Source organism: Bombina bombina, chromosome 11, assembly GCF_027579735.1.
Source record: "Bombina bombina isolate aBomBom1 chromosome 11, aBomBom1.pri, whole genome shotgun sequence".
Taxonomy (NCBI): Eukaryota; Metazoa; Chordata; class Amphibia; order Anura; family Bombinatoridae; genus Bombina; species Bombina bombina.
Genome location: NC_069509.1, coordinates 77,641,867 through 77,657,396, shown reverse-complemented (window position 1 = coordinate 77,657,396; position 15,530 = coordinate 77,641,867). Strand labels below are relative to the sequence as shown.

The 15,530-nt window shown below is 38.4% G+C and overlaps 1 protein-coding gene across 1 annotated transcript in view; it reads right to left on the bottom strand.

Annotated features, from left to right (window-relative positions):
- Positions 1-15,010, bottom strand: part of NT5M (5',3'-nucleotidase, mitochondrial) — a 50,292-nt gene extending 35,282 nt beyond the window's left edge. The window contains exon 1 of the mRNA XM_053694894.1: positions 14,086-15,010. Coding sequence (XP_053550869.1) covers positions 14,086-14,346 — 261 coding nt within the window. The 5' untranslated portion in view covers positions 14,347-15,010. The remainder of the gene's footprint in view (positions 1-14,085) is intronic.
- Between the last annotated feature and the right edge of the window lie 520 nt (positions 15,011-15,530).

Below are 15,530 nucleotides of genomic sequence, written 5' to 3'. Positions count from 1 at the left end.
TTGACTTTCCTATTCCTTTAACCTTCGTTTTAAATGACATGTTTAAAGTGATATTAAATTCAAAATGTTTCTCTCACGATTTAGATAGGGCATCTTTCTAATTTACTTCTATTATGAAATGTTCTTCGTTCTATTTTATTAAAAGGCAGAGATGTAAGCTCGGGAGGGTGCAGCAGCCTAGAGCACTATATGGCAGCGGTTTTGCAAGAATGTTATCCATTTGCAAGAGTTTCCTGCAACTTAGTGCTCCAGATGCCTACCTAGGTATCTCTTCAACAAAGAATACTATGGGAACAGATTTTTTTTTAATTGTATGCTCTGTCAGAATCACAAAATAATGTTTTGGGGTTTCATATCCCTTTAGCTGTGCTTCTTTCATGCACTCAAAATTTTTAGCTACTGCGTCCCTTTAAGAATGGTATTTTTACTCAGCTTATTAGTTGTTTCAAATTGATTTGTTCCAGATGGTGCCCACAAAAGAAAGGTCTAAGCACAACATTCTGATGACTAACAAGAGATTATTTCTTTTTTTTAACCCCTTAACGACCGAGGACGTGCTAGATACGTCCTCCAAAAAAACAACCATTAACGACTGCGGACGTATCTAGCACGTCCTTGGTCAAAGTGAGCGCTGGAAGCGATCACTTCCAGCTGCTCTCAGGGTTTGCAGCGATGCTTCGATATTGAGGCATCGTACAATACCCTCCGGTCAGTAACTGATGCAGAGAGGGCCACCCTATGGAAACATTGGGTATTTCTAAACTCAGGACAAACTTTAGAAACTATTTAGCATGGGTGTTTTTTGGTGGTTGTAGATGTGTAACAGATTTTGGGGTTCAAAGTTAAAAAAATATTTATTTTTTTCTATTTTTTTATCATATTTTATCATTTTTTTTATAGTAAATTATATGATATGATGAAAATAAACTGAAAAAATTACAGCTAAACACAAACACCGCAGAAATGTAAAAACAGCCCTGGTCCTTAAAGGGCCATTATACACTCATTTTTTCTTTGCATAAATGTTTTGTAGATGATCTATTTATAAAGCCCATAAAGTTTTTTTTAAATGTATAGTTTTGCTTATTTTTAAATAACATTGCTCTGATTTTCAGACTCCTAACCAAGCCCCAAAGTTTTATGTGAATACCGTCAGCTACCTTCTCCAGCTTGCTCCTGTTTGTGTAAAGGGTCTTTTCATATGCAAAAGAAGGGGGAGGGGGGGAGTGTCTTATTTCCCACTTGCAGTGGGTGTTCCAGTAACCTTTTCAACAGAGCTAAACTGAAAGCTTCTAAGTAAGTTTTTAAACTATTTTATACTGGATTGTTATATCAGTATCTGTGCATCTTATTCTTTATAGTAGTGTCTATTACATGCAGTTATATGAAAATGAGTGTATACTGTCCCTTTAACGGTAAGAAAATTTAAAAAAAAAAACGGTTTGGTCACTAAGGGGTTAAAGGGATATGAAACCCATTTTTTTTTTCTTTCATGATTCAGATAGAGCATGTAATTTTAAGCAACTTTCTAATTTACTCCTATTATCAAATTTTCTTTGTTCTCTTGGTATCTTTTTAGTTTAGGAGCCGGTCCATTTTTGGTTTAGCACTCTGGGTCGCGCTTGCTGATTAGTGGCTAAATATAGCCACCAATCAGCAAGCGCTACCCAGGTGCTTAATCAAAAATGGGCTGGCTTCTATGCTTACATTCCTGTTTTTTCAAATAAAGATAGCAAGAAAACAAATAAAAAAATATATAATAGGGGTAAATTAGAACGTTGCTTAAAATTGCATGCTCTATCTGAATCATGAAAGAAAACAATTGGGTTTTCTGTCCCTTTAAAGGACCACTAAATACAGCTGAATTTAACAATTGACAAATACACAATAACAGGACAATGCAATAGCACATACTTTGAATTTTAAATAAGAGCAGTAGAATATTTTTTATGGCAAATTTCAAAGTCAATCTAATTTTCCCTTCCCCAACATCATGTGACAGCCATCAGCCAATCACAAAATATACTTTAATTTTGACGTGTGCTCCTTTAAATCAAATTAAATTTACACAACCTTTCCCTTCCTTTTTTTAACATGCAAATAAATAAAATGATGCAGCACCAGAGTGGCCCCGTTTAGCTAAATTGTGAACACAATGACAAAAAAGGTGGTTCACTTAGAAACAGACTATTACAGGCTATTATTAAACAGGCCAGACAAACCTCTGCTATATACAAAGTTATTGTTGGGATGCCCCAGGCAGTAGGAGAGGTTCTTTTGTTTATCTCCATGCAGCATAAAGTTAAAAAGCTACAAATAAATGGGGAATTGGCCTGCAGTAAGCATGAGATTATCCAGCCTCTCTGTACAAGCGGGCTTGTGCTTCACCCCTCTTGGGGACTGAGGGGAAGAGATACCTGGGTTACACAAAATAATTATCCCATAATTGTCCCTAAGGGGCATATTTATCAAGCTCCGTATGAAGCTTGATGCTACGCGTTTCTGGCGAGCCAAGTTATGAAGCAGCAGTGTAAAGCCGCTGCTCCTTAACCTGTCCACCTGCTCTGAGGCGGCGGACAGACATCGCCAGAAATCAATCCGATCGAATACGATCGGGTTGATTGACACCCCCTGCTAACGGTCGCAAATCTGCAGGGGGCGGCATTGCACCAGCAGTTCACAAGAACTGCTGGTGCAAGTATAAATGCTGAGAGCGTATGCTATCGGCATTTATCGATGTGCAGCGGACATGATCCGCAATATCGGATCATGTCAGCTCGCACAATGATAATTCGTCCCCTTAGGGTGAAGGGCACAGGTAGCTACTGGGCATGCACGCCCTCATGTCACTTGCAGGGGCTGTTTGTAATCACTTGCTGGGCAGTAGCATAGGAATTATTGATTGTGTACACAAATTTGGAAACACGTGCATACGATTTGCTTAAAGTGATTGTCATATTGCACCTCTTTGAGCATTCCTGTAGGTTGGCTATCCCAAATTAGTAAAATTGCTACTTTTTTTTTAAAAAAAAAATTGATTGCAAAACAATTTATATTCGTTGTGTAAACTTTTATTGTTACCGTGCCTCGCTCTGCCCCCATTATACTTCCTGCTCTATGCTCAGTCGGATGTAGAGAGCTATTCATTGCTTACTCATGTAGTAGAGAGCTAAGTTGTGTCTCATTTCGCTGCGATCGTAATCCCCTAGACCGAAAGAGCATTTTAATTTAATAACTGTGAAATTAGATGGAATTCCCTTGAGTGATCAACACACATGCGTCATACGGGAGCACGCTTTTACTTTTTAACTCTGTTAAGTAACTTTAGTATGCACTGCAGATAGAGGGGGCAGTTTTGCTAAAGTCCTGGTCACCTAGTGGCCTGGATTTCAACTGGATACCAACAAAAACGTCATAAAAAAAACGGGTGGAATACGGGACACTCGGATTGAAAGTTTTAAGTATTAATAACTTTATTTTTATTTAAAAAAATAAAATGGCGAATGAAATGTTTATCTCAAAAGATGTAACAAATACTGCTTTGAACATGACACAACTTTTCAATCACTTTAATCGATTGTGCACATGATTTCTTTTTTTATGTGTACAATATGCAAAATCATGCATAATAGAATGCTCTAATTCAGTACAGTTTTGAGATTGCTCAATGGTAATTATCGGGTCTGCCACCTTTCGATTTGACGCAATCAATAGCGCATGTTTGGCTCTTTCTTGCACCAACAAACGTGTTTTAGCATCCTTGTTAAAAACCCGATTTTTACTATGCGGACGAAAACATCTCGTTGATCACAATCCATTTTTGAGGCCAGTTTTGACTTTTCAAACTCAACACCTCGAGGCACTTGAAATGGGATTTTGGAGACATCTTTGCAGCTATTCCGAGACTATTTGGAAAAAGTCTTTTATCTTGCACATGTGCAAAACACTCACAGGAGAGATTGCAGAAGTATATAAACATATGTGATATTGATTCATTAAAGTTCTATTCATCATTATTGTATAGGCGTCTACACATGTCAGGGCATACAATTACATATTTATAGGTTCATACATAAACATATAGCAAAAATATAACAGAAGCACAACTAATATAAATTAAAACACAATTATTTTAATATTAAAAACAGTAAGAATCACACTCACACATTCAGACTTCAGTTATATATACGGTATAAATAAGGGCATATACAAAGTTTTCCAATGTAGAATAGGGTATTATCCCGGCTTGTTTAGAGCAGTGTTTCTCAAATGCGGTTCTCAAATACCCCCAATAAGTCAGGTTTTTATTATAGCTGAACCAGTGTACATGTAAAGTAATCAGCTGAATACCATGGTAACTTTCTCTCAACCATCAGATGATTATTTCACCTATGAAAACCTGGGCTGTTGGGGGTACTTGAAGACTGCAGTTGAGAATCACTGGTTTAGAGGAGAGAGTTCCGTGTTCAGCTCTCAATTTAGGTCTTGTGTCGTGCACCTCTCCACAAATGTGTTCCAATAAGAGTACACCTTCCTCGCGCCTACACAGTTCACAGATGTACGGTGTCACTTTCCTCTACTGTATGAGTCCTCTATGTCCAAGAAAAACAAACTGATGAATAGTTCTCACCTTCTCGACTCCTGCTGCTTGTCAGAAAGCCGATATGACTAACTCTGGGTGTCGAGAGAGGCAGCGTCAACAATGTTGACATAGTCTGGCGCGTTTCGTATGGCTCTAGCCTACTTCATCAGAGGCATGCCCACCAAGCTCAAATTTCATATTTAATTATCCCTATTAACCATTTTATTTCTTGAGACATTTTTGCCAAAGAATATGAACAGTTCTCATTTTGGGCGTGATCTAAAAAGAAGATGGCGACTACAGGTTTCTATTGAAAGGATTTATAATATCTTCTTTTACTGGATTTTAACAGAACTGAAACTGTAGAGTGTGAACCTGCTCCATTGCAACATTTTATCTGCCTAGAAGTTGTTTAAACAAGATTGTGCCTTTAAAGTGTGCTCAATAATGAAAGCGCAAGCATTTTGTCATGACCGTGTTGGGACTTAGCATGCATAAAGGTGCCCTATAAAACATCCCCTATAAAAACCCGGTCATAAAAGCGCAATATCTTTTGAGCATCTACTATGTAGAAACAATGTTGAAATGGAGCGGGTTCACTCTCAACAGTTTCAATACTGTTAAAATCCAGAATAAGAAGATATCATAAGTCCTTTCTTTTAATACAAACCAGTAGTCACCATCTTGTTTTCAGATCACGTCAAAACGGAAACAGTGCTTTAACATACAATCAAAATAAATATTGTAAAATACAATACTTTTCAAACTAAAATACAATACAATACGTAAAATACAATACTTTTAAAACTAAAATATATAGCGATGGAAAATTGAACGCAGTATTCCCATCTGCCAACATATAATTGGCATTCAGATGGTTTACCAGTGGTGCGAATTGGTAACCGATTGCAATAGGTTCCTATAGAACTCACGTTTAAAAGTCCAGTTATGAAGACGCCTGTACTGTTAGTGACAATCACGACAGTAAGAGTGTGACTTAGACTTAAACATTTACTTTAAGAGATTACTACACACCATTTGTAGATGTTAGGGTCCTGATGTGACTACTGTAGTATGTCCATCATGCTAAAATATAAATGGCATTCAGATGGTTAATCTGTGATGAGGATGGATTTGGATTGCAAATAGATTAGTCACACATGTAAATTGGTATTTCCTTTCCATAGTAAACAAAGGAGTTAATTGATTAGACCTACTGTAACATTAAGACGTGTGAATAGTCTATTGTATCAGTCAGATTCAGGTGAGTTCCCAGTTTCTATTTTAAAAACAGGTATTTAACAAACTAAGACCTAGATTTGGAGTTTGGCGTTAGCCGTGAAAACCAGCGTTAGAGGCTCCTAACGCTGGTTTTAGGCTACCGCCGGTATTTAGAGTCGTGTAGGTAAGGGTCTAACGCTCACTTTTCAGCCGCGACTTTTCCATACCGCAGATCCCCTTACGCCATTTGCGTATCCTATCTTTTCAATGGGATCTTCCTAACTCCGGTATTTAGAGTCGTTTCTGAAGTGAGCGTTAGACATCTAACGACAAAACTCCAGCCGCAGAAAAAAGTCAGTAGTTAAGAGCTTTCTGGGCTAACGCCGGTTTGTAAAGCTCTTAACTACTGTACCCTAAAGTACACTAACACCCATAAACTACCTATGTACCCCTAAACCGAGCTCCCCCCACATCGCCGCCACTCGATTAAAAATTTTAACCCCTAATCTGCCGACCGCCACCTACGTTATACTTATGTACCCCTAATCTGCTGCCCCTAACCCCGCCGACCCCTATATTACATTTATTAACCCCTAATCTGCCCCCCACAACATCGCCGCCAGCTACTTAAAATAATTAACCCCTAATCTTCCGACCGCAAAGCGCCGCCACCTACGTTATCCCTATGTACCCCTAATCTGCTGCCCCTAACACCGCCGACCCCTATGTTATATTTATTAACCCCTAATCTGCCCCCCTCAACGTCGCCGACACCTGCCTACACTTATTAACCCCTAATCTGCCGAGCGGACCTGAGCGCTACTATAATAAAGTTATTAAGCCCTAATCCGCCTCACTAACCCTATAATAAATAGTATTAACCCCTAATCTGCCCTCCCTAACATCGCCGACACTTAACTTCAATTATTAACCCCTAATCTTCCGATCGGAGCTCACCGCTATTCTAATAAATGTATTAACCCCTAAAGCTAAGTCTAACCCTAACACTAACACCCCCCTAACTTAAATATAATTTTAATCTAACGAAATAAATTAACTCTTATTAAATAAATTAATCCTATTTAAAGCTAAATACTTACCTGTAAAATAAACCCTAATATAGCTACAATATAAATTATAATTATATTATAGCTATTTTAGGATTAATATTTATTTTACAGGCAACTTTGTAATTATTTTAACCAGGTACAATAGCTATTAAATAGTTAAGAACTATTTAATAGTTACCTAGTTAAAATATTTACAAAATTACCTGTAAAATAAATCCTAACCTAAGATATAATTAAACCTAACACTACCCTATCAATAAAATAATTAAATAAACTACCTACAATTACCTACAATTAACCTAACACTACACTATCAATAAATTAAATAAACACAATTGCTACAAATAAATACAATTAAATAAACTAGCTAAAGTACAAAAAATAAAAAAGAACTAAGTTACAGAAAATAAAAAAATATTTACAAACATAAGAAAAATATTACAACAATTTTAAACTAATTACACCTACTCTAAGCCCCCTAATAAAATAACAAAGCCCCCCAAAATAAAAAATTCCCTACCCTATTCTAAATTAAAAAAGTTACAAGCTCTTTTACCTTACCAGCCCTGAACAGGGCCCTTTGCGGGGCATGCCCCAAGAAGTTCAGCTCTTTTGCCTGTAAAAAAAAACATACAATACCCCCCCCCCAACATTACAACCCACCACCCACATACCCCTAATCTAACCCAAACCCCCCTTAAATAAACCTAACACTAATCCCCTGAAGATCTTCCTACCTTGTCTTCACCATCCAGGTATCACCGATCGGTCCTGGCTCCGATATCTTCATCCAACCCAAGCGGGGGCTAGACATCCACTGAAGAAGTCCAGAAGAGGGTCCAAAGTCTTCCTCCTATCCGGCAAGAAGAGGACATCCGGACCGGCAAACATCTTCTCCAAGCGGCATCTTCTATCTTCTTCCATCCGGAGCGAAGCGGCAGGATCCTGAAGACCTCCAGCGCGGAACATCCATCCGGCCCGACGACTGATCGACGAATGACTGTTCCTTTAAGGGACGTCATCCAAGATGGCGTCCCTCGAATTCCGATTGGCTGATAGGATTCTATCAGCCAATCGGAATTAAGGTATGAATTTTCTGATTGGCTGATGGAATCAGCCAATCAGAATCTAGTTCAATCCGATTGGCTGATCCAATCAGCCAATCAGATTGAGCTCGCATTCTATTGGCTGATCAGAACAGCCAATAGAATGCGAGCTCAATCTGATTGGCTGATTGGATCAGCCAATCGGATTGAACTTGATTCTAATTGGCTGATTCCATCAGCCAATCAGAAAATTCATACCTTAATTCCGATTGGCTGATAGAATCCTATCAGCCAATCGGAATTCGAGGGACGCCATCTTGGATGACGTCCCTTAAAGGAACAGTCATTCGTCGATCAGTCGTCGGGCCGGATGGATGTTCCGCGCTGGAGGTCTTCAGGATCCTGCCGCTTCGCTCCGGATGGAAGAAGATAGAAGATGCCGCTTGGAGAAGATGTTTGCCGGTCCGGATGTCCTCTTCTTGCCGGATAGGAGGAAGACTTTGGACCCTCTTCTGGACTTCTTCAGTGGATGTCTAGCCCCCGCTTGGGTTGGATGAAGATATCGGAGCCAGGACCGATCGGTGATACCTGGATGGTGAAGACAAGGTAGGAAGATCTTCAGGGGATTAGTGTTAGGTTTATTTAAGGGGGGTTTGGGTTAGATTAGGGGTATGTGGGTGGTGGGTTGTAATGTTGGGGGGGGGGTATTGTATGTTTTTTTTTACAGGCAAAAGAGCTGAACTTCTTGGGGCATGCCCCGCAAAGGGCCCTGTTCAGGGCTGGTAAGGTAAAAGAGCTTGTAACTTTTTTAATTTAGAATAGGGTAGGGAATTTTTTATTTTGGGGGGCTTTGTTATTTTATTAGGGGGCTTAGAGTAGGTGTAATTAGTTTAAAATTGTTGTAATATTTTTCTTATGTTTGTAAATATTTTTTTATTTTCTGTAACTTAGTTCTTTTTTATTTTTTGTACTTTAGCTAGTTTATTTAATTGTATTTATTTGTAGCAATTGTGTTTATTTAATTTATTGATAGTGTAGTGTTAGGTTAATTGTAGGTAATTGTAGGTAGTTTATTTAATTATTTTATTGATAGGGTAGTGTTAGGTTTAATTATATCTTAGGTTAGGATTTATTTTACAGGTAATTTTGTAAATATTTTAACTAGGTAACTATTAAATAGTTCTTAACTATTTAATAGCTATTGTACCTGGTTAAAATAATTACAAAGTTGCCTGTAAAATAAATATTAATCCTAAAATAGCTATAATATAATTATAATTTATATTGTAGCTATATTAGGATTTATTTTACAGGTAAGTATTTAGCTTTAAATAGGAATCATTTATTTAATAAGAGTTAATTTATTTCGTTAGATAAAAATTATATTTAACTTAGGGGGGTGTTAGTGTTAGGGTTAGACTTAGCTTTAGGGGTTAATCCATTTATTAGAATAGCGGTGAGCTCCGGTCGGCAGATTAGGGGTTAATAATTGAAGTTAGGTGTCGGCGATGTTAGGGAGGGCAGATTAGGGGTTAATACTATTTATTATAGGGTTAGTGAGGCGGATTAGGGGTTAATAACTTTATTATAGTAGCGCTCAGGTCCGCTCGGCAGATTAGGGGTTAATAAGTGTAGTTAGGTGGAGGCGACGTTGGGGGCGGCAGATTAGGGGTTAATAAATATAATATAGGGGTCGGCGATGTTAGGGCAGCAGATTAGGGGTACATAGGGATAACGTAGGTTGCGGCGGTTTACGGAGCGGCAGATTAGGGGTTAAAAGTGTAATGCAGGGGTCAGCGATAGCGGGGGCGGCAGAATAGGGGTTAATAAGTGTAAGGTTAGGGGTGTTTAGACTCGGGGTACATGTTAGAGTGTTAGGTGCAGACGTAGGAAGTGTTTTCCCATAGGAAACAATGGGGCTGCGTTAGGAGCTGAACGCTGCTTTTTTGCAGGTGTTAGGTTTTTTTTCAGCTCAAACAGTCCCATTGTTTCCTATGGGAGAATCGTGCACGAGCACGTTTTTGAGGCTGGCCGCGTCCGTAAGCAACTCTGGTATCGAGAGTTGCATTTGCGGTAAAAATGCTCTACGCTCCTTTTTTGGAGCCTAACGCAGCATTTTTTTGAACTCTCGATACCAGAGTTAATTTTATGGTGCGGCCAGAAAAAAACCCGCGGAGCGTTAACAGCCCATTTACCGCCAAACTCCAAATCTAGGCCTATATACCCAATAAACTCAATGACCAATTTGGAAAGAAAGCAAAAATCATTTTTGGCAGCTAATCGCTGATCAGTTGTAATTGAACCCTATGGGCCATATTACGAGTGGAGCACAAACATTTGCGCGCGAGTGATAAAGGGTTTACCGTTCAGCTTACCGCTCGTAGTACGAGTTGAAAGTAAACACGATCGCTTGAGCACAATCGCAATTTAAGCTAGAATGAGTACCATGACTTTAGAGCTCTGGTTAACTGTTTTACAAAATTAAAAAGTTGCACAAAACACATCAAAAAAAGTATAGTTACACTCATAATAACACTATCTAATAAACATTAATAAGACAAAACATTGCACACAAGTTATAAAGGCTTAAAGATATGAGGTGTTAGAAAAAAAGAAGATAGGCAAAGGGCTTTAACATAGAAATACATATATATACATGTCTAAAGATATATATATATATATGTATACATATGTATTTATATGTGTATATATGTCTGTGAATACATATATACACATATAAACACATAAGTACGTATGTACACATATATAGACATATATATAAATGCATTAGAGCCCCTTGCCATTAAGTAGATGAAAACATGAAGAAAAAAAAATATGCAATAATCATATTTAATAAATTGTTTAACTATGTTTTTACTGTAAATATTTCACATGCTAATGTTCTGCACATAGCAGAATATGTTCTAAGTATTTTTAAATAGATATGCATATACAGTATATATATATATATATTCATATCAGGTTAGTGCACATGAGAATACACAATCAGGTTTGCGCAATAGTGGAGAGTTTTCCACTTTTTTTTACTTCTATGGGGGAATACGTGAACGCACACACAATATTCTAAGTTCGGCTTTCTGCGCTCATCGGGTTAGCGTGCGAGTAAAAAAGTTTACTTTAAACTCATAATACAAGCGCAACCTGACGAGCGCAAAAAGCTTACTTCTATTTACTCGAGCAGGAGCGTTAATTAACACGCCACTTGTAATCTGTCCCTAAGTTTTTAACGGCAAAGGGTTAACACATAGGGGTAGATTTATCATGGTGCGGACGGACATGATCCGCTGTAGAGATCATGCCCGCTGCACATCGATAAATGCCGACAGCATACACTGTCTGCATTTATCATTGCACAAGCAGTTCTGGTGAACTGCTTGTGCAATGCCGCCCCCTGCAGATTCGTGGCCAATCGGCCGTTACCCGGGGAGTGTCAATCAACCCGATTGTATGCGATCGGGCGGATTGATGTCTGCAGCCTCTTAAGACCGCTGCTTCTTAACTCCTGTTTCCCGAAACAGACAACTTTATCTCTCAAGCAGGTCATTTCATCTACTGAATTGCAAAATGTAGGCCTCACATTTATAACTAAAACAAGCTACATGTGTGATGTCATTTAAAGGGACATAAAAATAAAATGAAACTTACATGGTTAAAATAGAGCATGTAGTTTTAAGACTTTTCGGTTTATTTCTCTTATCAATTTTACTTTGTTTTCTTGGTGCTCAGAAGCAGCAAAGCACTATTGGAAGCTAGTTGGTAACAGGTGACTACACACATATCTCTTGTCATTGGTTCATCAGATGTGTTCAGCTACGTTCCAGTAGTGCAATGCTTCTCTGGCGCCGACTTTAAGGGAAATAAAACCCAAATTTTTCTTTAGTAATTTAGACAAAGCATACACATTTTAGAAAGTTTCCAGTTTACTTTTATTATCAAATTTGCTTCGCTCCCATAGTATTCTTTGTTGAAGAGATACCTAGGTAGGTGTCTGGTGTGTTGCCATATAGTGGTCCAGACACGTGCATGCTCCTGAGCTTATGTCCCTGATTTTCAAAAGAAAATGGAGAAAATTTGATAATAGAAGTTAAAGGGACACTGAACACATTTTTTTTATTTCATGATTCAGATAGAGCATGACATTTTAAGCAACTTTCTAATTTACTCCTATTATCAATTTTTCTTCGTTCTCTTGCTATCTTTATTTTAAAAGCAGGGATGTAAATCTTAGCAGCCAATCCATTTTAGGTTCAGCACCATGGATAGCGCTTGCTTATTGGAGGCTGACATTTACCCATCAATAAGCAAGCATAACCCAGGTTCTCAACCAAAAATGGGCCGGCTCCTATGCGTCACATTCCTGCTTTTTAAATAAAGATAGCAGGAGAACGAAGAAAAATTGATAATAGGAGGCCAATTTATCAAAGGTCTTGCGGACCTGATCCGACAGTGCGGATCAGGGCTTTAGGCCGCTGCTTCATAACTGCTGTTTCTGGCGAGTCTGAAGACTCGCCAGAAACACGGCTCTTCGGAGCATTCGGAGCTTGATAAATGGGCCTCTAGGAGTAAATTAGAAAGTTGCTTAAAATTACATGTTCTATCTGAATCATGAAAGAAAATGCTTTTGTGTCATGTCCCTTTAAAGTGAATGTAAAGAGGCACTTTCATTCATTAAACTTTACATTGAGGTGTTTTTTATATACCATTTATTTATAAAAACATCTTCCGCCCGCAGCTCCTACTGTACTTTGCACAGCAATGACGAATCCAACTTCCTCCAATCGTTGCAAGCACCCCAAGGCGTCTAACTCATGAGGTCACGCAATGTTTGGAGGAAGCCGGATTCGTCATTGATATGGTAAGTACAGCAGGAACTGTGATCGGAGGATCATCGGTCTGTTTTCATAAATAAAAAGTATTATAAAAAATATGCTTCAATGTAAAGTTTAATGAATGAAAGTGCCCCTGTTTTTAAGAGTATGTTTAAAAACCGGGCACTTATTCATTTAACTTTACATTCACTTTAACTTTCTACAAATATCCCTATAGACTTGGAGATTTTTTTTAGAAAAATCAATTAAACTTTACTAAAGAATTTTGAGTCATAATTGTTTAACCCATTCGCTGGAATTAACAAAGATTTCTATGCAATCAATAGTGCAAAAATAAAAAATGCTCTCTAACTCGTAAAAGTGAATGTAAGTTTTCACGAATGAAAGCCCTGTTTTTAAAACTACTATTAAAACCAGTGGCACTTTCATTCATGAAAGTTTACATTGCAGCCGTTTTTTTAAAATACTTACCTTTTATTCTTTTCAAGCTTGGAACACTGCAGCAGCGATTCCCCCGCACCAGGTCCTCTCTTCTTACGTCAGAAATGACGAATTTGGCTTCCTCCAATAACGGCTTCCCCCCCCAGAGCAAACATTTCCTGAGGCCACGCTGTGATTGGAGGAAGCCGGATTCGTAATTTCTGACAAAAGAAGAGACATCCTGGGGGCAGGGGAATCGCTGCTCCGGTGTTCCACGCTTGCAAGGAATAAAAGGTAAGTATTTTTAAAAAACGGCTGCAATGTAAACTTTCATGCATAGCACCGTATTTTAAAAATACTTACCTTGTTCTTCTGAAACGCTGGATCGCCGTTCTGAAACGATGCCCCGCCTGCTTCTTCCTGGTTTACTTACCCAACAATGACAAAACCGGCTTCCTCCAATCACAGCGTTGCCTCAGGCAATGATTACCCCGGGGGGAAGCCGTGATTGGAGGATGCCGAAATCGTCATTGCTGACGTATGAAGAGGCTTGCAACGGGCTGGTGAAGCACTGGAGCGGCTTCAAGAAGAAAAGGTAAGTATATTTTTTTTAAAAACGGCTGAAATGTCAATTTTCATGAATGAAAGTGCCCTTGTTTTTAATAGTTTTTTTTTTTAAAAACTGGGCACTTTCACATGAAAATTTACCTTCACTTTAAAAACAGGGCTTTCATTTGTGAAAATTTACATTCAGTATGTTCTTTTACACTTTTATATCCTTTTAACATGCAATGAATTCCTGTATCATCTATCCCTATTCACCAATTTCAGTAAATAAAAGCGTATTTAAATTACTCTGCCTTTTATAAATATTTTAAGTGCTCTGAGAAACTTACATCTAGCCCAGGCTTCAAATGTTCATATTGTTCGGATACCCAGAATCCTCTGCGATCCTCAAGTGTAATATAGGGTTCCTCAGGGTACCGAGCTTGGAATTTCTTCAAGAAACCACCTTCAAAGTCTGCCAGCACCCCATCCATGTCTACCAGCACCCGCAATCTCCTGGCAGTAGTAGAGGAACATGTTCTGTAGTTTTGTGAACACAGGTTGGCAGAAAGCATAGTGAAATGGCGCAGAAGGCGTTTTAAAGGGAGCATGGTAACAGACCTAGGCAAGCATTATACAGAATAGAATATTGCTTTTGGTAAATTCAGCAGTTGCTCTGCACACCCAGTAGAAAAACAATTCTCAGAAGTTTGATAAGCTCAGAGAGAGTACATAATGATACTATATGGACCTTATTGTAAGTATATATATGGCCTTATGACCTTAACCAAAGTCCCTGTACAACTATAATAACTGCCATCCATCTGAAATGAGCCTTACTCACTTAAAGTCAGTCCCATTCATTCAGCACCAAAGTCCTCATTGACAGCAACAACATACAATTAAGGGATTGCAGAATCATTCTGGTAAAATGCCACTCGTGGGTCCTGTCACTTTTGCACGGGAAGACAGATGGCAGACTTATATCAGTGCAGAGCAATGCAGCATTTCCTATAAGTCCAGTCTTGCAAATAGACCTTTGAGAGTGTGTGCAGCAGAGGCGGAGCCTGGGTGTGCAGCTGCCCATAAGAAAGCGGTGCAGAAGGGAAATGCCTTTGGGATCAGCTGCAGGGAGGTGTCCTTACGTTGCTGGGGAGAACACAACTCGGCTGTGCATTGCATAACATACAGCTCTGCAGGGAGATGACAGTGAGCTCTGCAGTGCAGTGACAAACAGCTCTGACTCTGCAGTTCCTGTGCTTCTGTTGCCTTGTAGGGACAAGCTGCTTCCTCTTAAAGAGACAGGCTACCAGTAACCTAAGGTGCATGCAAGCCCTTGCTGCTGTCAGACTTGCTTGTAAAATATTACAATAAAACATCAGTTTACCTTTTTATATTAAAATCTGGTATTTGTTTTTTTTATTTGCATAGATACTGCAGCTATAACAACATTAGTATTGTACTAGCTGCAGATACATTAGTAAACAAACTGCTGGCATACTGCAAAGCAAATATAGAATTGAACTATGTATGTAAACTGATTATAAATCCCAGCTTTACCTAAATGTAACTATGGTAAAAGCATACACAAACTAATAAAGAAAAGGTACCACACTAAGTTATAATTCTGTTACTTTATTAAAACTTTAAGGATTATAAACTCTCAGTTTTGTTTTGCTATTGATTGGCAGCAAAGTTTGCAATATATCAATATATTTTACACAAAAACTATACAAATATATATGTGTGTGTGTATATATATATTTATATATACATATATATATGTGTGTGTGTA